The following is a 23,209-nucleotide window of genomic DNA, read 5'->3' on the forward strand; positions in this document are numbered from 1 at the left end:
GAACCAGGAAAAGGATACATACATTATTTGCAACAGTGTAAACGGGAAGAACAAAAATAAAATTGTTGGCCCTATGATTATAATGACTAAGTTTTTGGCCCCAGAGAACAAATGAGAAATTGTATGTCCCTCGAGGCCCCCACAGGCAACACAAAGGACAATTTCTTGCCAGAAGACCTGGCCTGCTCTCAAGTTCCCTTATCAGCAAAATCAGGGGTCCGCTTAGATATCCGTCTTATCTCCCTGCCAGCCCTAAATCTGTGATGTCTTCCTTGTTGAAGTGGAAGACCAGAGATGTGGTTAGTTCTGGTCAACTGCTCCCCAGGCCCTTCCCTTTTATTTTCTGGTACAAGAATGACTTGCTAGATACGGAGATGGAGAAGAATATATGTGTGGAAACAAATTTTGTTATTTTAATTTCAGCCTTTTTGTATTTTCTTCCAGCGCAACTCCTTAGGAAGACGTGAGCAGGGAACCTGCCACCCACTATGAATCCAGGTACTCGAAGCTCATGTAGTTCTGTTCTGCTTCATGCCCCCGCCCCCTTCCAGGAGCACAGGTGCACTGAACAAGCACAAAGGTACTTCTCTCCCACCCACCCACCGGAAATGATCACAACTGCACTGGGCTCACAGTGTTTCCCAGGATTCCCCAGCCCACACTGCAGCTAGCAATCCTGATATATATGTGGCCGCTGAACCCAGATGGCTTGGAGGAGAAAGTGAGGTTGGTGACTTTGCACAGCCCTTCCTCACTTAAAACCAGTTCACTTGCAAGTCAGGGCATCGCCTCCATGACGTCATGGTCCTCGTCAAGAAGGAAGGGCAAATAGCATGAGCGCAAGTGGACTCGCTCGCAGGACTTCCCCACAATCAGGAGCGCAAGCTCTCATTTGTACTCCCTCCCCGCCCCCATGACGCGCATGCGTACTGGGTCCGCTGTATTTCTCACACATTCCCCTCCCCCCATTACATGACTGCAACGCACTAGGCTCGTGGTAGTTCCTCCGTCACACACGACATGAGTGCAGGTGCATTGGGCTCGTGGTACTTATTCTTCTCTGCCCTACGCCCTCTCCCCTCTGGACTTGAACACAAGTGTACTGGATTCGAGATAATTCTCCCCATTCAATTTTAAGCGCGCAAGCGCACTAGGCTCGCCGTACTTCATGGGCGCAAGCGCAGTGGGCTCACGGTACTCCCCGCCCCATCCTCGGGGAGCGCAGGCGCACCGGGTCCATTACTCTATTCCCTACCTACCCGTTGAGCCACCTTGTATATTTCCGGCAAAGGCTTGGAGAGAGGGACTGGGGGCGGACGTAGAAAGCCAGCGACAGACATTCATTTCGTAAGCCGGGGCTTTCCTGGACCGTAGAACCGAGTGCCTTTCTGAGGCGGCCATGGAGGCGGAGGTGGGACCAGGGAAATCTGGGGAACCGGCTGAGCTTCCGGCATCCGTGCGGGCGAGGATCGAGCGAAATCGGCAGAGAGCGCTGATGCTCCGCCAGGCCCGGCTGGCGTCCAGGCCGTACCCGGCGGTGGGGGCGGTGTCGGGGAGCGCTGAAGGTGCAGGTGCGCGCGCAGCCGGACGGCCCCGGCCCCCCCCCCCATCCACACCCGGTGACAGCTGAGCCTTGTCTGTGCCGCTCTGGCCCAGCCGTGGTCGCGCGAAGCACACGTTTCTTCTTTCATCTTTCTGTTTTCGTCCTCCTTTGGTCCGTATTGTGGTGAGACCCGCCACAACCACCCGAGTCAGAGGTTTCGAATCCTGATCCTGGGTATGACTGGGAGGGGAAGGGAAGCACCGGATTAAGAGTCACAAGACCCTGGGGTTGGACTACTTAGTAGCTGACCGACTTTGGTAAGGCATTGCCTTCTGAGCCTCAGTTTCCCATTTTGTCAGATGAAGAGATAGGACCAAGGTGGGAATTTATTGGGTCCTAAATTACTTAACTAGCTCTCGAGTCTTAGATTTCCTTTCTGTATTATGCGGAGAAGCTGGTCAAGCCACATTTATTAAGTGCCTACTAGGCGCCAGGCACTCTGCCAAGCACAGGAGGTAGTGTATAGAGAACAGGCCTCCAAGCCAGGAAGACTTGGGTTCAAGTTCTGTCTCTGACACATACTCCTTCTGTGACCCAGGGAAAGCCCCTTAACCTCTCTGTCTTCTAAGATCTCAAGTTGCAAAGGACTTGCCGACCCCATTAGTAGAGGGAAGCTCCTCACCAGGTGTTTCCCCTAATGGTGAAATCCCAAGTCTAGTCCCTATTCTTTTTAAGCTTATTATGGAAGTAACAGTATAGTGTTTACACTGAAAACCTCTCAGGGTTGGTGTGAATAAAGAATTTTATAAATCTTCAAAGTGTTACTGGAATGTAAGCTGATATGGTAGTAGTGGTTGTCATATGGTATCATTTTTTTTAAGGTAAAAATCAGGGCTTATTTAGACAGAGGTTATCCTTTCATAAACCTTTGTTAAAAGGATACTTTTCTTGAAATGCAGACTCTCCCAAGACATTCTGCATCTTCTGTAATGTTTATAGATAAATGACCCTCTTTAAGAAAAATTAATTATAATGTTTTGAAAATGTGAACCTAAAGGTACCTTACACGGGTAAACTTACAAAGCTTTCTCTTAAGGATTTTCCTTTCTGTAAAATCTATGTTTGCAGTTTTTATTACCACATCTGACCCTGACTATATGTTGCCTCATAAAGTTTCAGCTCTTTAGGTTGGTTATTTTAATCCATTAAAGTTCTACTGGCATGCCCTACCATGGCATGGAGGGGTACCTTTGTTCTTGAAGGCTGTGCTAGTCATTTTTTCCCCTCACTGGAAATATTTTTGAGTATATACTGACTCACTGAATGTCAGTTGTTTGTGGACAGGCCTAAAGAAATTGGAAGGGGTTCATTGTCAGATTGGACAGGATGTAATGAATTTTGACCAAAGTAACTTGGACTATTAAGTTGTAGAAAGGTGGTAATCTTTGCGGGTGGTGAGAGTACCTACGGTGGTGGAATCACATATCCTTGGAGAAAAATCACAGGACAATGGGACTTGGAAGGGGAAAGGACCTTAGAGGTCATCTGAGTGGTTCTCAAGAGCATGGTCCTACCTCTGTATCCAACCTGCTGAGTAACCTCTTGGCCCATTTCTTCATCTCTCAAATGAAGAGATTAGACTAGGTTTCAGAATCTCTTCCAGCTTTAACATTCTATGTGTTTTCAAGTTCACTTTCCCATTTAAACTTTAGAACAATTCTTTGAGGATGGCAGGGCAGATATTTCCCACATTTTAAAGATGATAAAAGTGGGGTTCCAAAGTTTAAATACATTACCTGAAAGCCATACAACTAGTGAACAATGGGACTAATCCTCCGATGGGTATACAATACTCTATTCCGCTAGAATACATTCCCAGTGAGTGGGAGGAGGCTTGGAATGTCATGTGTCAATGTATATGACCTGGCACAGACACAGTGTTGGCACACAGATTTTGAAATGGAACGAAACTTGAAGATCCTCTAATCCAACCCTCATTTTACATATGAGAAAACTGAGTGTCAGAGAAGGGAATTGATTTGTCCAAGGCCACACAGGCTATAAGTGGTAGATTTAGAATTCAAACCCAAGCCCTCTCCAAGTAACAGATAAATGGGACAAGATGTTGAAATATATTCATAACTAAGACAACCGGCAGCCCTACTCATTCATTGCCTACCTAATATCTTTGTTAAGAAATCCCCAAATGGAGTCATGAAGAGTGGGACGTGACTGAAAAACAATAGAACAACGTCAAATTGGTGTTTGTTGAAAGAATGAATGAAGAAGCAACACCCAACCTCAGAGTGTTTGGTCTACTTTGTTTCTTTTTTGTTTCTTTTTTTTCCTCTGCTTCATAATAAGAAATGATGGAAAAGATAGAATTAAAGTTTCTTTCAAAATATTATAACCCTTAGTGCTGATTTGATTAGATTAGAATTTTAGAGTTGGAAGGGACCATAGAGCTCATCTAATCCTATTGTTCAGTCATGTTGGACTCTTCATGACCCCACGGACCATAGCATACCAGGCCCTTCCGTCCTCCACTATCTCTCAGAGTCTGTCAGAGTTCATGTTTCTGTGTTACTATTTATCCATCTCAGCCTCTGCCATCCCCTTTGCCTTCAATCTTTCCCAACATCAGGGTCTTTTCCAATGAGTCCAGTCTTTTCATGGCCAAAGTATTTAAGCTTCAGTATCTGACCTTTCAGTGAGTAGCCTGAATTAATTTCTGTAAGTATTGATTGATTCGATCTCTCTGCTGTCCAAGGGACTCTCATCTGGTCCTAATCCCATTATTTTATAGATGAAGAAACTAAAGCCCAGCAACTTGCCCAAGGTCACATAGCCAGGCAGGGTCTGGTGTTACAGTGTAGAATCCAGCTATTGGAAGAGGCTTTAAAATGAAGTCCTTCAGGGGGTGGAGCCAAGATGGTGACTTATAAAAAATGACTCTGAACCAATTCTAGAACTGCAGAACCCACAAAATAGCAGAGGGAAGCAGGGCTCCAGTCCAGGACAGCCTGGATGGGCTCTGGGTGAGGTCTGTCCTACTGGGAGCTGGGAGTGGAGCAGAGCCCATCGTGAGCGGCGCGGACCAACTAGACCAGAAGCTGGACGGAGCGGGCCCTAGCGCCCTGAATCAGTGAGCTGCAACAGTTACCAGACTTCTCAACCCACAAACACCAAAGACAACAGAGACGGTTAGTGGGAAAAGCTGTGGGAGTAGATGAGTTTGCTGTTCAGCCACCACCCCGGGAGGTGGGGCAGCTACAGAACTACAGCTGCAGTTGCTTCCAGCCCCAGGTGCCTGGTGGGAGGAATTAAGTGGCTGATCAGAGCAGGAGTGCAGAGCCTGCTGAAGATCTGAGTCCAGTCTGGGTTGGGGGTTCTTGGGGAAGGAGGAGTGCTGGTGTGGCAGAGCTGGCACATCCCCCCAAGCTTGGAACACAGTTATCTTAACTCTACAAGCAGTCATACCCCACTGAAAAACTCAAGGGTCAAGTTAGTTGGCTGGGAATATGGCCAGGCAGCGAAAACGCACCCAGATTCAGTCTCAGACTTTGGAATCTTTCTTTGGTGACAAAGAAGACCAAAACATACAGCCTAAAGAAGTCAACAAAGTTATAGAGCCTACACCAAAAGCCTCTAAGAAAAACATGAACTGGTCTCAGGCCATGGAAGAGCTCAAAAAGGATTTGGAAAAGCAAGTTAGAGAAGTAGAGGAAAAATTGGGAAGAGAAATGAGAAGGATGCGAGAAAACCATGAAAAACAAGTCAATGACTTGCTAAAGGAGACCCCCCCCCAAAATATGGAAAAATGTACTGAAAATGAAGTCCTTCAATTTAGATTTGAAGTAACTTTTTATTTATTGTAAGCCAGTGCCAGTCAAGCCACTAGGAGACACCCTGTTTTCCAGAGCTAAGGCCCAGCAAGCAAGCTGTGCCCTGAGCTTGGCATAACAACAATCCTTTGTGCTCACCCTCTGGATGAGTTCACTCTCTAGCAAAATCACATAATTATTGTATTGCTTTAATCAGCGCCAGGTGTTCTCTGAGCTAGGACAAACAAACACATGTTCTGATCGTGAAGGCCTGCTATGAATCAGACTTGTCTCATTGTTGCTACTACCCCTCATTGTCAAGGCCGCAGCTCACTATGTAGCCACTAGTAGAAGTATTCAGATCTCCCCACACTGCCTTGGGTACCCCCACTAGGGGAGGAGCCCTGGCACATGAGTCCTTGCTTGTAAGCTGTTTCCCTCACTTTGAAATTAAATTTCTGTCTGATTCCTGACTCTTGTCTCTGCCGTGTTCTGTTTGGCTCTAGCCTGTGTTGGTAAGCAAAAATGGTCTCCTTAGCACTTAGTTCAACAAGTGCCCTTGAGTAGTTTGGCTTTTGTTCCCTTTGAGTAATTCATTGAGTCTTACTAGGTGCTAAGCCCCAGGCCCAAACCCCTATGAGGTGTAAAACCTTAGCGGGTGTGGATTGGCCGCTAAGGTGGGGCCCAAGATGGGGCTAACTCCAGGGAGGGCCTAGTTTACATGTCTGGGAGAGCAGAGGCTTTTAGACCACATGGGTTTCAGTCCGCCTCTTTGTGATGATTCTAGGTCATGCATGTGTGACTCACCCCTGACGCTGAAAAAGATATAAAAACCAGGGGTTGGCTGTCTGTTCTTTGGAGCTCCTTGCCGCAGCAGTGGTGGCACGCGTGACTCTGGGCCAGCCCTTGTTCTGAGCTCCTGGGCTGAACCTAGATGTTGGTAACTAACTGTGAATTGTATTGGGTCTGTCTGTTGATGTTTGTAATTTGTTTGTATTTTGTTTTGAAGTTCAGTATGCTGGTCTTTTTCCTCTGAACTAAGTGAATGATATTTGTATGCTGAATTAAAGTAAGCTTGTCAACCCCTTCAGCTTGCCTTCCTTAGTTAAGCAGATCAAAAGAACCTGTGCTGTTGGCAGCTTTCTGGGTGCTGGCTGTGGGTAGATCTTACACCCCCACAGAAGCTGCTAGCCGGATTGTTGAAACATAGCCATCCACAGTTAGAGGCTGATTTGGTCTGGTTGACAGCCACTCTGTAGATTTACTTAGCAGTTTAACTACACTAACATCTTATTTTCATTTTTCAGGCATTACTAATGTGAAATCAGCACCAAAAATAATTGACACAGGAGCAGGTTTCTTTTTAGAAGAGGAAGAAGAAGAGGAGCACAAAATTGACAAAGTTGTACATAAACCAGGTAAAATTTGAGTTTTTAATAAAATGGGTGTCTTAGTTATTTGGAGGTAATTCATATGTAAAACTGTTACTCTTATAGGGGACTGTAACTATGTAAAATAATATTATTAGGTAAAGTGGCTTTGTGTATGTGATACAGATGCGTAGAGAGCCAACCTGGTTACCAGTAGAAATGGTCCTGAGTCCTCAAAGGCCTGGGGACATTTTTAACACTTCTAGTAGCAGTACTTTCCAAGGACCAGATTAGCCAAGTACAGAGCAGCTTATCACCAGTTGGTTGGCTACTTGGTGATGAATTCTTTGGCCCTGGTAAAAAAACAAACAAACAAAAAAAAAACAGTACAACATGGCCTTCAGTACTCTGCAGGCTTCTGCTGCTGAAGTACTCAGTATAGCTAGGGACACTGAACCACTGTGTGCTTTATAGTAGGCAGTGTATACTAATCCATATTCCTTCTCGTAGAATTTTAGAGCCAGAAGAATTGCTAGAGCATCTAATCTAACCCCTCATTTTACAAATGAAGAAACAGCCCAAAGACTGCTGGATATCCGATAAATGTCCTAGAATCATAGACTTACAGAGTTGCAAGGAACCTCAGAAGTAATTTATTACAATTCCTCTCCAAAGTATGAATTCCTTCTATGATAGCCTCAACAAAGTTGTCCAGCCTCTATCTGCCTCATGAGGCAGCTCATTCCATTTTTGATACCTCCAGTCATTGTGAATTTCCTCATATTGCATCTTTTTTTCCACTGGTTTTATTTTCACATTTTAGGACCATACAGAATAAATATAATTCCTTTTCCAGATGACAGATGAATTTATGTGCGAGGTACATTGGATTTTTCTGACAAGGATAAAGGGGAAATGATCAATTTCTCCTGGCCACATTATTTATTAACATTTACTGATAAAATCCTCTCTTAATGAGTTATTTTTTATAGTAAAATCAGCAGGTGATACTAGGAAAAGAAAAAGCTCATGCATAGTCCTAACATATCCAAGTGGGGTTTATAGAAGAATATTCTTCATAGCAAACCAAAACCTTAGAAGAACTGAAGATGAGAACTATTGCAAATTGTCATTCATGTGTGTATCAGACCAAGTCTTGGGGGAAAGAGCACCAAAGATGGATTCCTCTTTTAATGAATCTCTGATGAATGTCATTGGTATTTCACTAGTTTTTCTGGTTGCTAAAGTTAACAGATTAACCTTGCATGCTTCTGTATCAATCACTACTCCAAGACACTCAGGAAGCAAAAAAAAACCATAATGCCATCTAATTGTACTATCTTCTAGTCCATATCGTTCCATCTCATCCACAAAGACATTAAGAGAATTTGTGATATTCCTTGCTAAAATCCACATACACAACATTTCACTAATCATTTGATTAACAGTCAGGCAAAAGAAATGAGGTTAGTTTGGCATGATTTGTTATTCATAAATCCATTCAGGGTCCTAGTGACTTCCCCTCAATCCTTCTCCTCTTCTTTGTACCCTTTGTCTTTTTCCTCCTCCTATCCCCTCATTAAAGCATTCTTGGTACAGATTCAGTAACAAATAGGAAAACACAGTACCTTATCCTCTTCCTGCATGATCTCCTTGGCCCAGTCTTCATACTTTTTTTAAAATTTATTTTTAGTTTTCAACATTCATTTACATAAGTTTTAAATTTTCTTCCCTTCCCTCTGCTTCCCTCCCTCTCCCCAAGATGGCATGCAATCCGATATAGGCTCTACATAAACATTCCTATTAAGCATTTTCACATTAGTCATGTTGTGTAGAAGAACTAGAACGAATGGGAGGAACCATGAGAAAGAAAAACATAAAACAAAATAAAAAAAGAAAATAGTCTGCTTCAGTCTGCATTCAGACCCCATATTTCTGGATATGGATGGAATTTTCCATCGTGAGTCTTTTGGAGTTGTTTTAGGTCCTTGCTTTACCGAGAAGAGCTAGATCTATCAAAGTCAGTCATCTCACACTCTGGTGGTTACTGTGTACAGTATTCTCCTGGTTCTGCTCACTTCACTCAGCATCAGTTCATTCATTCCTTCATCAGTCTTTCCAGGTTTTTCTGAAGTCCACCTGTTCATCATTTCTTATAGCACAGTAATATTCCATTACATTCACATACCACAACTTGTTGAGCCATTCCCCAATTGATGGGCATCCCCTCAATGTCCAATTCTTTACTACCACAAAAAGAGCTGCTATAAATTTTTTTGAACATGTGGGTCCTTTTCCCATTTTTATGATCTCTTTGGGATACAGCCTTAGAAGTGGTATTGCCAGGTCAAAGTGTCCAATCTCCATACTGTGAAAGCTTTTTTTTTTTTCCACATAGCTTGGAGATCAAAAATTTGGAATGGTGACAATTAAAACTGTTTTAAGTTGTTATAAATCAGTTTTATGTCCAGACAATTGTGGATAATAATTCAGTGGGTGATAATGTTTATTGGTTGAGTTTTACAGGATCTTTTAAGATCTGTATTTCTAGTTTGAGAATTTGTCTTCTGTCAGTTCATGAAAAATAGTGGACTGCTGATAAATAATTCTGGCCACCAGGTCATGTCTTGCTAGGTAGTTGGTAGATTCTAAATTTCTACAGCCTGAAGTGATGTGTTAACTCTTTCCACCTTTTCCTTACATAGTCTACTTCGATCTAAGTCCTCGTCCCTTAAGGATAACCCTTCGTTAGTTGGTGGCAATAATTATCCTCATTCCCATCAAAAAATGTCCACATCATATCCACACATGGGTTAGACGCTGCTTTGTCAACATATCATTGCCCATGGTCATGTGGATATTGTCCATGCATCAGTTCATTCATCACCTACAGAAAGTTTTTTGATTAAACTCCTATATCTAAGTCACTTTCATTAGGTCTCATCTGACAAAGGCAATGATGGGTACATGATATCAATTTTTACTATTACCCAGTGAAATGATAGCTCCTTATTTCAGAAATATTTCTGTAGGCCTTTAACCTGTTTGCCATTTGTCTAAGAATATCAATCAGCCCTCCTCCTCTTTTTTTTTTTTTTTTTAGTATGGAAGTATTAATCTTGCTATGGCTGCCTTTAGGGGATGGACCTTATGTTTTATTAGTATTATATGGCTTTTGTGTGAGAGTTACTTTCCAGAACTATTATATAGTCTATTTTACAGTTTTAATAGTGTACACCAAGACTGGTATATTGGCATAAGCTGTTAATTGACTTAAATGTGTTTTTCCCATTCAGCTTTGATTTCAGAATACCTATTAATATTTTTATGTATTCAGCTACCACCTCCTCCTTGGTATCTTTACATTCAGTGTGATTTCCCTGGAGGAGACCTAGGTATTGCCTTTATCCGTTGGTTCAGTGCATCACTTCTGAATTCAAGCTTGAAGTCTTCAGTCTCTATTTTTAACACGGTGTGCTGTATCATTGGGAAAAGATTCTGCAAGTTGAAGGAGCTGTTTAATCTGTTTTTTGGTGGAACCAGAAGCTCAATGTCATCCATGAACAATTGGAAGGTTAATAAAATGTTCAGTTATTTTAATATGGAAACCATACTTAGTTTTATTTAGTAAAGACCATAATGAATTTAAGACCAAGCAGACCTATAATTGGCTTAAGCTGTCTTCCTGAAAAATGTCGTATTTTATATAAGTAATTATTGACTTTGTGTTAGAGGTATGGTTTAGCTAGAGAACAGTTTTCAATGTGGACATCAAATACTCTAAGCCTTTTCAGTGTAGTTGAATCTGTTGTCTATATGTGCAGTGCATGAATAAGATAAGAATGTGGGATTTAATTTAGAAATTTTGCAGTAATCAACAAAGGCAGTGTATATGTTACAGTGTGTTCAGTGTAGCTTTTTCAATTAACCACTGAATCAATAATAAGTAGCTTTTTGTATCCCAGGAACTTTTCGGCACACCTCTTTTGCTCTTTAATAACATTGTTTTATTGTGTTTGTAATCTGTATGTGTGTGTGCGGCCGCGCGTATGAGCTACAAGTTGTGAATGCTTTTTATAAAGTACATAAATAAACACATACTTGACCTAGATTTGGAGGGGTCACTAGTGTTCTCATCCTTTGGTAATAGATATGTGATACCTTCTGTTAAGAAAGATGGGATCAGGCTTACATCGCAGAGGAAGCTGCTCAAGTGCCCTGCTAGTAATTCATGCAGCACTAAAGCATTTGAGCCAAAAGTTATGGATCTTTTCCTGCCCTGCTGCCTGCTGCTTTCCAGTTTTGCAGAGGATAGAGTTTCAGTCATCTCCCTTGAAGTAAGTGTTTGGTTGAAAGAAGGGGGTGTATATGAGAGATGTTACATTCACGGAAGCAGTTTTTTTTTTCCCACTGGCAGGGGTGCTAAATCATTCAGTGGTATTGCTAAGAGCCCAGGTGGCCATTGTTTTAGGGTCAAGCAGTGGTCACCTGATGACTGGATGGGTTTCCTGCTTTGGAAAGGAGGCTGATTAGCTGACTTCCAATAACGCTTTCAATTCTGATTTTATCATTTTATGGGCAGAATTGATTCTCCCTTAACTTTGCTTATAGTGTTTCCCCTATGCAGTTCCTGACTATATATAATACAGCATTGGATCCCATGCATAGTTGGGCGTGGGGGACAATGTTGGAAGGTTTTGATATTTTCTACAATTTGGAAAGAGCAGAAAAAAACTTTTTAGGGTTTTTTGACCTTTCTCAACAAGTCTGGGCAAAGTCCAAATGATTTTGTTCATGTCTCTAAGTTCTGGCTCCTCTTAAACCATTTTTTTCTTTGATCAGAAAATGAAGTTCACTGTACCCTTTAGAAAATGGCTGAAGTTGTCTGTCTAGGTAGATAAAGTCTCATTTTTTTGCTCGTTCCTTTCATTTACCTTTTTTAAAAGATCTTTATCATTCTATGGCTGGACTGCTCCAAATCCCTTCTATTTGGGTTTCTGCCTCCAGGCTTCTTCTAGTCTATCCTCATGAAACCCTGCCTTGTTCATGCCCACCCCCTGCTCTGGGATTTATGGCTAGAAGGAGCCTTAGGGGCTCCTCCCCATTTAGTAGGTGGGGAACTAGAGTCAGATGACTTCTTGGTCACACAACTGGGAAGTGTCCAAGGTGAATTCTTATCCAGTTCTCACTGATTCTGAAGCTAGCAATTTATCCACCATGTCATACCGCCTTTCTTTCTGTAATTTTTATTTCAGCAAGGGTCCCCAGTCTTTTCCTGAGAAGATATAATTCATTTCCCCAAAGATTTGAGATTATGGGTTTGGAGTGTGGAAGTAGTGAAGTGGGAGGGACTGGAGGGTTCAGAGAAAGGTGCTAACAGTCTTGGTCCTTATTTATCTGCTAGTTGTGTTCCTACCTCATTTAAGTCAATCATTTAGCTGGGAGCAGTGTTCTAAGAGAACAGGATATAAGATTATATGGGTTTTGTGTCAGGATGAGAAGGAAGGGATACATCACAGGAGGTTTTTGGGGAGGGTGTTGTAGTTGGGCATTTTATCCCACTGTCTTGTAGCTTTGAAGTAACCCTGGTCTCTTAAAGGTTAGCTAGTAGACTGCAAACTTTTGTGCGCCTTAGGGCTGACAAGCTTTGACTACTGGACTGAGGACCAGACAAACTAAATGGGAAAAGGCTGACTACCTGAATTTTTTTTTTTTTTTGCAACCCTTAAAGAGTTAAGATCTGTTTTGATGCAGGTGGTATCCTTGCAGATCACAGTACTTTTTTTTTTTTTACCTGTACTATATTTCTTATACTCTTTAATTCAGATAAAAAGTAATATGTATTCTTGGGGACTTTACTGAAATAGAATGCTATCAAGATCTCCATGCTATGTGAAACATATGGTAAAAAACTATGAAAATATTGGAAAATTCATAGATATATGCCATAGATCATCCAAAGAAAGTCTAACTAAAAGATTTATTCCTCCTTTCTTTAGGGCCTGTTCTAGAGAGTGATTATGCCATTTGTGAAGAATGTGGGAAAGAGTTTATGGATTCTTACCTCATCAACCACTTTGATTTGGCAACTTGTGATAATTGCAGGTACTATCCATGTTTCATTTCCCATGCTTAGAATTGTTATCAGGCAGATGGGCATTTAATCTTATTTTGAAAAATATTTAAGGAAACAAATTTTAAAACTTTTCCATTAAATCTAATTATAAGTTTTTCAATCCCAATGAGGAAATTTCACTGTTAATTAAATAGATGTTCTTTAGAAAATCTTTTAAAAGTTTATCTATTTCTTGTAACATTGATTCTGAATTCTTGTTGCTCTCCTTTGGGTTTTACATCACCTTCATTTATTAATATATCCTAAATAATAACTGACGGATTTTGTTGTTTCTTGTTTTGTTCTCAAGGCTACTTAAAGTCACTTTAGGGGATTTTTTTTTTTCTTTTTTGATTTTTTTTAATGCGGTGTCAGAAAGTAGTCAGTGAGTATGTTGGTGTCAGGCCTACCTTAGTTTGAATCTTGCCTCAAACACAACTAGCTCCGTGACCCTGGCCAAGTCTTACAGGTTAAATGGAGGTTAACCTCTGTCTGCCTCACTTTCCTCATCTGTAAAGTGGAGATGATGATAGCACCTCATTCATTGTTGTCCTTCATAATCAAAGAGGACCAAAATGACATCACAGTGTTGGGTTCAGTGGGAAAGAGGTGCCTCTAAATTTGTGCTTCTCATGTTTCTTTTGAGCTACTGCAGTTCTGCTTTGCTTATAGAGCACAGAGCCGCCTTTGATGTGGTCACGCCGTGCTGGGTGGTGCCAGTGTCTCCCATATCTCACACTTGAAACCAGAGTTCTTCAGAGAGACCTTGAGAGTGCCCTTGTATCACTTCTGACCTCCATGTAAGCAGTTGCCTTGTGTGAGTTTGCTGTAAAATAGTCTTTTAGGCAAATATATGTTTGGCATTCGAGCAGAGTGGCCTGTCCGTCAGAGTTGTGCTCTCTGCGGTAGAGTTTGAATGCTTGGCAGTTCACTTCAATAAAGGACCTCAGTGTGCCGTACCTTATCTTGCCAGGTGATCTTCAGAATCTTCCTAAGACAATTGAACTGGAAGTGATTCAGTTTCCTGGCATGGTGCTGGTACACTGTTCAGGTTTCACAGGCATGAAACAGTGAGGTCAGCACACTGGCTCTGCACACCTTCAGATTGGTAGGCAGCCTGATACCGATTCTCTCCCACACTTTCAGAGCCTCTAGACACTGAGCTAGCTCTGACAACACACATGTCAGCCTCTTCACCTGTGTGGACAGCCCTGGAAAGTGTCCTGCCAACATGCCTGCTTGTAGTGAGGATCAGATGTTTTAAAGAACATTGCCAACTTCAAGTACAGCTATTGCTATTATTTAAACCTGAAACAGAGTCTAGTGAGGGCTGGTCTGAGTCCTTGTGTCTCCTTGAAGTGCCAGGCAGCCACAGACTAGCCTGGAATGATCACATTTTGGTAGAAACATTTGTGAGGCAGGATGCTAGAATAGATGCTACCTAAGGTACCTCCTATGATGTGGAGGTTTTGGTCTTTTGTATTTAACTGCTTCTTTGTGGTTAGTGATTTTTACTTTTTAATTTTAGGGTGTATAGTTTTTTGTCCTGAATGGGCAATGTGGACATAATGAGGATCTTTTGTCAGTCAGAAGGTCCCTGCCACAACTCCTAGCTCTGAGAAGCTGAGTGATGCACTTCTTTTGTCCGTGTAGTGTGATTGTCTTAGGACATGGAGATTGCAAAATATTTTTTGGCTTGTGAAATTTCAATGTTTTACATTGGACTGACAGTGTGAATGGCACTTGGAATTACCTCATCTTTGTTACTCTTTGCTACGGGGTGCTGACTGTTGCTGCAGCTATTTGAGTAGTGAGGCTAAGGCCAGGTTTGCTGTAACAGACTTTTACAAAACTTTTTCAGAGATGCTGATGGTAAACACAAGCTTATAACCAAAACAGAAGCAAAACAACAGTACCTCTTGAAAGATTGTGATTTAGAAAAGAGAGAACCAGTGCTTAAATTTATTGTGAAGAAGAATCCTCATCATTCACAGTGGGGTGACATGAAACTTTACTTAAAACTGCAGGTATGGAAAGATTACATTCATATAATTAATACTCTCTGGTTCAGTTTTGGATTACACCAAGCCAGCTACCCATAAAAGTTTAACAAAATTGTCTTAATTTTTTTGAGAGGAAAAATTATATGTCATGGGAAGGATTTAGAACATTTTTTCATGAGACTTTAGATAGTTTTAATTTCTTCGTCTGAAAACTGCGTATTCATATCCTTGGGAATGACCTGTACTCTTATAAATTTGACTCACTGCTCTATATATTTTAGAAATGAAGCTTTTATCAAAGACACTGGTTGTAAAAATTGTTTCCCAGCTTTCTGCTTCCCTGCTAATCTTAGTCACGTTGGCTTTGTGCAAAAACTTTTCAATTTGACATAATCAAAATTGTCCATTTTGCATTTCATAATGCTCTCTTTTGTTTGATCATAAGTTTTTCCCTTCTCCATAAATCTGACAGATAAACTATTTCTTGCTCTCCCAAATTGCTTATAGTATCAACCTTTATATATAAATTGTGAACCCATTTTGCCTTTATTTTAATCTATCGTGTAAGATGCTGGTCTATGCCTAGTTTCTGCCATACTATTTTCCATTTTTCTTAGCAGTTTTTGTCAAATAGTGAGTTCTTCTCCCAGAAGCTGGAGTCTTTGGTTTATCAAACAGTGGATTCCTATAGTCATTGACTAGTGTGTCTTACGTACCTAACCTATTCCCCTGATCCACCACTCTGTTTCTTAGCTAGTACCAAGTAGTTTTGATGATTGCTGCTTTATAATACAGTTTAATATCTGGTGTGGTCAATCTCCTCTTTTAATTGAGAAGTAATTTTTCCTTTGCAGGGTTATTGTAAATATTGGTCTTACTGTTTTTATATCATGGACAGATACCTGACTTTTTGTACACAGATTTTAAGTTTGTTAGTTATCATACATTGTTACCATTATCTACTCAGAAGGAAATTTCTGTTTGGAATCAATATGATGTGGTGATGGTTGGGTATTTGTTTTTTAAACATTAACTGAATAAATTTAAAAATAATTTCATTGAGACATTTGACAGTCTTTCATGATAATCTTTGTGGGAAGTGTTAACTGTTTTCTTGGCACTGAAAAGTTGGGGATGCAGACTAACTAGGATCCTCAGAAAATGAAAAGCATTTGGTAGCTTTATTCCTCCACTGAGCATGGAAGAATCAAAAGAGACTTTCTTGGACTACCTATGGGCAGTTTCAGCCTCTTTACTGGGAAGGTGAATAGGGACCTTTTGTTCTATTTGTCATGAATCCCAATCCTACCAGTATTCTAGAATATTTTGAAATACTTTCATCTGACAAATTTCCATTGCCTACCACAATACAACACATCATTTGAAAACCAGTGCTAATATTACTATCCTGAGTTCTAGGTCCTAGGAAGAAGGTGCCATGTTGGTGCAGGAGGGAGAAGGAAGATAGCCCCAACCCTTTTCTGGTGACAAGCTGGTCCTAAGGAAAATTTTGAAAAAGATAATTTGTTTTTTGTAGTTTCCCACCTCCCTTTCCACCCTCTCTCCCACTTCCTGGTGTTTTTCATATACTTTCAGGGCTATTCTACCTCTCAGAATACTATCAAGAAGATGGTGCATTGAATGCTTTAGAATATACCTTTGCTGTCTACCCAAATGCTCCATGTTCTAAAATTTGCCAGGAATCCAAAAATTCTTTAAAGGGCTCCAAGGCTTTTTTTTCATAATGGCAAGGGTAGGCACAGCATGTGGTATGGTTGGTGTGGTACGATCCCCCCCCCCCTTCTTCATAGCATATATTTAGAGCTGGAAGGGACATTAGAGGTTGTCTCACCCAATTCCCCTATTTTGTTAACTTCCTGATAATTTTATTAAAGCTTTTTATAGTTATTCCTTCTACATTGCAATTTTCCCCATCATGGTTTCAAGTTCAATATATCTTTGGTCAGCATAAGACATTATATGGAAATTTTTTGGAAGTTTTGTGGAAGCTGCAGACAACATGAGGACAGCAGAAAAAGTTTAGAAACTCAGAAATGCGTGAAATATATGTATAATATTGTATATTAGCAACATCTTTATCTTTTAATACCATAGTAATTCAGACTTCTTCTCTGGTAGGGAGGGCCAAAAAAATTTCACGTGGATTTTCCAGATTGCAGGGGTGCTGTGCCCCTTATCCCCACAATGTGGAAGGGATAACTATGTTTCTAACTCTAGTCACTAGCCAAAATATCGCCTTCCACCTCCTCTCTTTAAACGAAGAAAAATAGTTACATAAGATTGGCATTAGCATACATTTTGGCAATGTATACATCATTCTGGGGCAACTGGGTGGCACAGTGAGTAGAGCACTGGCCCTGGAGTCAGGAGGACCTGACTTCAAATCAGGCCTCAGACACTTGACACACTAGACACTTACTAGCTCTGTGACCTTGGGCAAATCACTTAACCCCAATTGCCTTGCCTTCCCCCCTCCAAAAAACAAGCAAGCAAAAAAAATGTATACACCATTCTGCTTCAGTAGTTTCTTGCCCCCAGCATCCCCCCAGAAGAGGGAAGTGTATTTCATCATCTGTCTTCTGGGACAAGATTTAATTCCCTCATTTTACAGATGAGGAAACTTTAGCCCAGAAAAGCCAAGTGATTTGTCAATAGTCACACAGCTGTAGTATAGCATAACCAGAATTGGAGCCCACATTCCAAATGCAGGGCACTTTTCCTTTGCACCATATTACTTTAAAGCCGTTCTTAAAGTTAACATTGCTTATGTTCTTGAAAGGCTTTGAATAATTTTCATTTAGTTCAATTTCTTGCAATTTTCTTATGCAAGAAACATAAAACATTACACCCATCTCTGTTAATTGTAAAGTTTACTTTACTTTGTAATAGTTAAGCAAAAAGTCCCTTGGTTTTGTGTCCTACAGGTTATAAAGAGGGCTCTTGAAGTCTGGGGTAGTGAAGAAGCCCTAGAAGAAGCAAAGGAAGTTCGACAGGAAAACCGGGAGAAGATGAAACAGAAAAAATTTGATAAAAAAGTAAAAGGTAAGCTGCCGGGGTTCAGCCCATGAAAACCTCAAGCTTTTCAAGGGCTTTGCCAAGCTTCTGACTATTATTTAAAAGAGGAAAAAAAAAAAGACACTGGAATATGACTTTATCAACAACAGAGATGTGGTCTAAAGTAGCATTTACTGCAGGTAATGGGTTGGCAGTGCTGCTTTTTGCTCTTGTCAACCAGACTGAACTGGCCTCTAACCTGTGAGTGGCCAAAGCTGAACAGAGCAGGCTGGAGACAGGAGAGTCAGGAATCAAACAGAAGTTTAATTTCAAAGTGAGGGAAATGGCTTGCAAGCAAAGAGGGGATCTAGACCCATGTCAGCATCTTGCCTCTAGTTGGGGGAACTTGAGGCAGTGTGGGGAGATCTCAATACTTATACCAGCGGCTGTGTAGTGACCTGCAGCCCTGACAGTGAGGGGTAACAGCCACTATGAGACAAGTTTGATCCATAGCAGGGCTTCATGACCAGAAGGAACATGGGTACTTGTCCAGTGCTTGTCAGAGCACAGAACACCTGGTGCTGGTCAAAGCAATACAGTAACTGTGATTTTGCCAGAAGGTGAGATCATCCTGAGGTTAAGCATAAAGGACTATTGCTATGCCAAGGTCCTCAGGGCACCTTGCTGAGCCTTAGCTCTGGAAAACAGGCTGTCTCCTAGTCTCTTGACATTCTGTTTTTGGAAACTATCTAAAAGCAGATCGTATCTTTTCATTGGAACAATGTTATAGTTAGATTGTGTTCCTGACTGAGACCAACAGTATGCCAAGAAAGCAAAGATACTACTCTATCTCTAAAACAGGCATAGGATTTTAGAGCCAAAATGGAATCTCAGCAGCCATTTAGTCTAAGCCCCTCATCTTAACAAATGAAGAAACTGAGGAATAGAAGCTTATTCAAAGACAACCATTTAATTAATAATTCTACTTATTTTTAGAATTTAGAAATTTTGTAGTTGACCTGGATGGGTCATGTTCATAAATCTAGAGCAAGAAGAAACCTTAAAAGACCATTGAGGCCCAGAGAGGTTAAATGACTTTTCCGTGGTCAGATGGGGAGGGAGTGGCAGATATGGGATTTAACCCAGATCATCTGGTTCTGGATTGTGTTCTTTTGGTCCAGGGAAGTTTAAGCTGATGCTCTCTTTCCTCTCTGGACATTCCCTTTGACCTCCAGAGACACTCAGAATCATTTCATGATCTTTTTTAAAATAGCTGTTACATTTCAATGATACTCCAGTAAGAGAAGGGGGTGTGGCTTTCTGTATATGGCTCTGGACTTGGACTTGGGAGACCCAGTTTTGAATCTCATTTTAGATACTAGCTGTGTGATCTTAGGGAAGTCATGTAATTCCTCAGAGCCTCAATTACTTCATTTGTAAAATAGGATAACTGCCTCACATGTTATAAGGAAAGCACTTTGTAAATCTTAAAACCCAAACCCTAGATATTAAAAGGTTTTCCAGAATACTTTAGTTGTGATATTTTGGAAAAGTCTGATTTGAATTAAATTGTCCTCTGTTTTTCCCAGTTCACTTTTTCCCACCCCACAAGACAACTGATAAAGGGTAAAAGAAATTTAAAAAAAAAAAAGGAAGCTTTAGAAAGATATGTCGAAGGGAGGTCAGAAAAACTGTTACGCTCCTTGATGAGAGGTATTTACAGACTTTGGTATTTTTCTGGTTTTTAAATAAACTGGCAGACTTGCCCTCTTCGTCCTGCTCCGCTCCCTTCTCCAAATCCCTCTCCATGTTGGGCCCTGCTGCAGACCCCGAGTGCAGGCAAGGAGAAATCAAGTTGCTTTGCTATCTATCCACTAATTTTAGAGCTGAATGAACAAAAGTGGTGAAATGCATATTGTTGAGAAGGGGGCATAGCTTGTTTTTCTCTAAGAACTACTGCTGTAATTTGAATAAGCTGCCATCATTTTGGATGTTGTAGCCCTATATACTTTCTCAGTTTGGTTAGGCTTTCCTTAGAGGTCTTCTTTTTCCTTTTCTTTGTGCTTTTTCAGTAAAAAGTAAACATCCAAAAATAAATAGTTTTAAAATTAGCATAAACAGTGTCTTGCTTAGTGGTTTAATTAATGTTTAATAAACATTAAAAGATATTCTAAATAAGTTACAGCTTTTAGAGCCAGATTTGAAGAAATATAAATACCTAGGTAACAGTAACACACTAACATAGTAGTTTAGCCCCTTTATAGAATACTTATCTCACACAAGGCCTATGAAGTAGGTACTGCAAATAAATCACCTCTGTTCAGATGAGAAAATCATCGTCAGAGTGGTTATGTGATTGGTCTGACACAATGTAGCTAGTAAATGGCAAAGCCTACATTTAAATTGAAGTTTCTGGTTTAAGTTGAATATATTTTCTTGGAGCAGTACCTTTCAAATGTTTATTAACAATCACTGTTTTGGCCATTGAGGTGGCACAGAAGATAGAGTGCCAGGCCTAGTCAGGAAGACCTGAGTTCAAATTCAGCCTCAGATGCTTACAAACCGTGTGTCCCTGGGCAAGTCACTGGTCCTTGCTTGCCTCAGGAAATGGCAAACTACTCCAGTGTCTTTGCCAGTAAAACCCCAAGTAGGTCCCAAAGGAGTCAGACGTGACTGAAAACATCAAATCATTGTTTAGCCTACCATGATTTTCCTATGAGTTTGAGTAGTCAGACTTCCTCTGAGCCTTTATTGGATTAGTACCTTTCAGTAGTAAATAGTTTAAAGTCTAGGGGATTGTTTGTCAAAAGTCTTTGCTGTTTTCTCCAAATTGTGCCCTTTTTTTTTTGGCCACATTGAAATCTGGAAGTTTGTATAAGCATGCTTTGGTTTCTCTTGGTGAAACCAAACTCTGAGTTAAAGACTTCCTAGCTAAGGCATGATTTTTATCAATAGTTGTAAAGGCTTGGGGGGAAAATGAGGAAGAAAAAATTTAAATTCTTGATTGGAAACGTGAAATTTTGAATTATATATTTTTAAAACGAATACAATATTTAAAATAAAACATGAATTATATTACTGACTTTGTCAGCCATTTTGTAAGCAGTCAAGGTGCAAGATGCAAAAGGCTTTGGAAAACTGTTCGTGCCCTGCTCTTTTTGTAGTGTTCCACTTCACAATGTTATCAAAAAGCAAGTTAGTCCATTGCTTTTCATCTGTGATACTAACATGTAGCTAGTTTTCTATGATCTCCCATACTGCTTAATGCTCTTGCAGAGTCAGTTAGCAAGGCAAATAAACAGTTTATCCTCCTCTGGAATATTAAGGAAGACACTCAGAATCAAGTGTGGAGTGGCTGGGATCTGCACCAGCGGACAGAGTACCTACGTTGGTAAGACCTTAGTTACATTGAAGGTATGCCTCTTTCACAGAGATTGGAGTTTAAAACACATAAATAGAAAAGTGTTTTAAAATACAGAGTTCTGTGGGAAGATTTGCCTTGTGGATAGAGAGAGCCAGCCTCAAAGCTGGGGGTTCAAGTCTCACCTCTGACACCAACTGTCTCTGTGACTGGGCAGCTCTTTACGACTGTAAGTTGCAGAGAAGATGCCAACCTAAATCAGTAGAGGAAGTTTCCCTGCCTTAGTTACCTGTACCAGTAAAATTATGGGTACAATCCTTATCCCTAAAAATAGTCTCAAAGACAAATCCAAACTCAAAGGTAAAGCTTAAAATGCACTGCTTCAGAGTAGCAAGCAACATGATATTAGTGCAGGCAGTTTTAACCTGGGGGTCTGTGAATTTAAAAAAAAATGGTAACTGTATTTCAATATAATTGGTTTCTTTTGTAATCTTATATATTTTATTTTATGCATTTAATAACATTACTCTGAGATTGGGTCCATAGGCTTCACCAGATTGCCAAAAGGGTCACAGACACAATAAAGGTTGAACTTCTGATATAGTGGAAAAACCACTAGAGACCCAACTTAAGTCTCCCTTTTACTGATGATTCATTTAACCCGTTTTCATCTTCCATTTCCTTATCTGCAAAATGGCAATACCTATCTTTTTCTAACCTCAAATGATTGCTGTGAGGGGATCATATGCAATGATAGAAATGAAAATGCTTTGCATGTTTAAGTCTGTAGTCACATAGCTAGTGTCTGAGGTCAAACTTGAACTTAGGTTGTTCTGACTGCACAGCTGTTCCTGTATTTAGTAGACCACACTTTCATTTCTTTCTAGACATAGTAAGTACTCATTAACAAAGCATTTATAAAATTATTTGAGACTAGATGATTTCTAAGGCTCCTGCCAGTGTCGTCATTTTATAATTGTAAATCCATCGATGGACACCCACTCCTGGGACCATTTCTATCTTGTCTTGTCCCCACCCCATTTTTATATTTCAGACCCTAACATTATCCCTTCTCATTAAAGGGCAGTTGTAAATTCTCGTTAACAGCTGCTTCAAATTTGTATTAACTTTATACAACTTTAACTCTTCTAAATAGTAAAATTATTTAAATATTAAGTATAAATTGGCATTTGCAGTCATTCTTACCATATTTTGGTATCTTAGAATTACGCAGAGCTGTAAGAAGCAGCGTATGGAAAAAAGAAAAAGCTGTTCACCAGCATGAATATGGACCAGAAGAAAGCATTGAAGATGACATGTACCAGAAGACTTGTACAATTTGTGGCCACCAACTGACATATGAAAAAATGTAATGTGAGTTTTTAAACTTAACCACTTTGAAATATTTTGTATTTAAATAAAGAAAATTTTAATGACAAGTAATGTAATTATGCAAGACTGTTAACATGAAGTGGTTTCAGTTTTCTTTGTTAGCAAGCACTGATTTTTACATATGGGCAGTTATTTACTAAACACTTATGATTAAAGGCAAGTTAACTAATTTTCATCATGCAGTGGGGTGAATACATAAAATCTTAAGGTCATAAGTTCTTGCTATACTTTTAGTCCTGGTCTTATAAAAACAGCTACATTATTCTCTTTAATTCTCAATCAATTTAAGTTTGGTATTGCCTGTATTTTTGGAGTTGCCATAAAACTTGCCTAAAACACACCCACATGTTTTACCATACTGACTTATTCCAGTGGTAATACCTAGCTCCGAATTCTATGCAATGCAACTGCCAAGGACTGTGCTGAGAAAGTGGTCATCTGTGACATTATAAATTATATCTAGCAGGAAAAACAACTTAACAAAACAATAATTTGGATCATGTTTATGTAGTCATTACTTTGTCATGTTGTATATTATTTTAACCATAATGAATAAAGTACAAGTAAATCATTCTATGTATGTGGT

General features: G+C 40.2%; 1 protein-coding gene across 2 annotated transcripts; it reads left to right on the top strand.

The window, feature by feature from the left end:
* The first annotated feature begins 449 nt into the window (after positions 1–449).
* Positions 450–23,195, top strand: XPA (XPA, DNA damage recognition and repair factor). Of its 2 annotated transcripts, none has more exons than XM_036741501.1 (6): positions 450–498; positions 6,675–6,785; positions 12,737–12,842; positions 14,714–14,879; positions 17,801–17,918; positions 22,456–23,195. In XM_036741501.1, the coding sequence occupies exons 1-6, from the start codon at positions 489–491 to the stop codon at positions 22,602–22,604; spliced, it is 660 nt and encodes a 219-aa protein (XP_036597396.1). In that variant the 5' UTR covers positions 450–488; the 3' UTR covers positions 22,605–23,195. The 2 variants fall into 2 exon arrangements, with proteins under 2 accessions (XP_036597396.1, XP_036597395.1); XM_036741500.1 differs by lacking the exon at positions 450–498 and adding an exon at positions 1,235–1,571.
* Positions 23,196–23,209: the final 14 nt, after the last annotated feature.

This window comes from Trichosurus vulpecula, chromosome 1 (genome assembly GCF_011100635.1).
Source record: "Trichosurus vulpecula isolate mTriVul1 chromosome 1, mTriVul1.pri, whole genome shotgun sequence".
Classification (NCBI taxonomy): Eukaryota; Metazoa; Chordata; class Mammalia; order Diprotodontia; family Phalangeridae; genus Trichosurus; species Trichosurus vulpecula.

Coding starts and splice junctions, on each gene's coding strand:
- XPA (XM_036741500.1), top strand. CDS start 1,400: ATGGAGGCGGAGGTGGGACCAGGGAAATCTGGGGAACCGGCTGAGCTT. Junction 12,843..14,713: donor GCAACTTGTGATAATTGCAG/GTACTATCCATG, acceptor AAACTTTTTCAG/AGATGCTGATGGTAAACACA. Junction 14,880..17,800: donor AACTTTACTTAAAACTGCAG/GTATGGAAAGAT, acceptor TGTGTCCTACAG/GTTATAAAGAGGGCTCTTGA.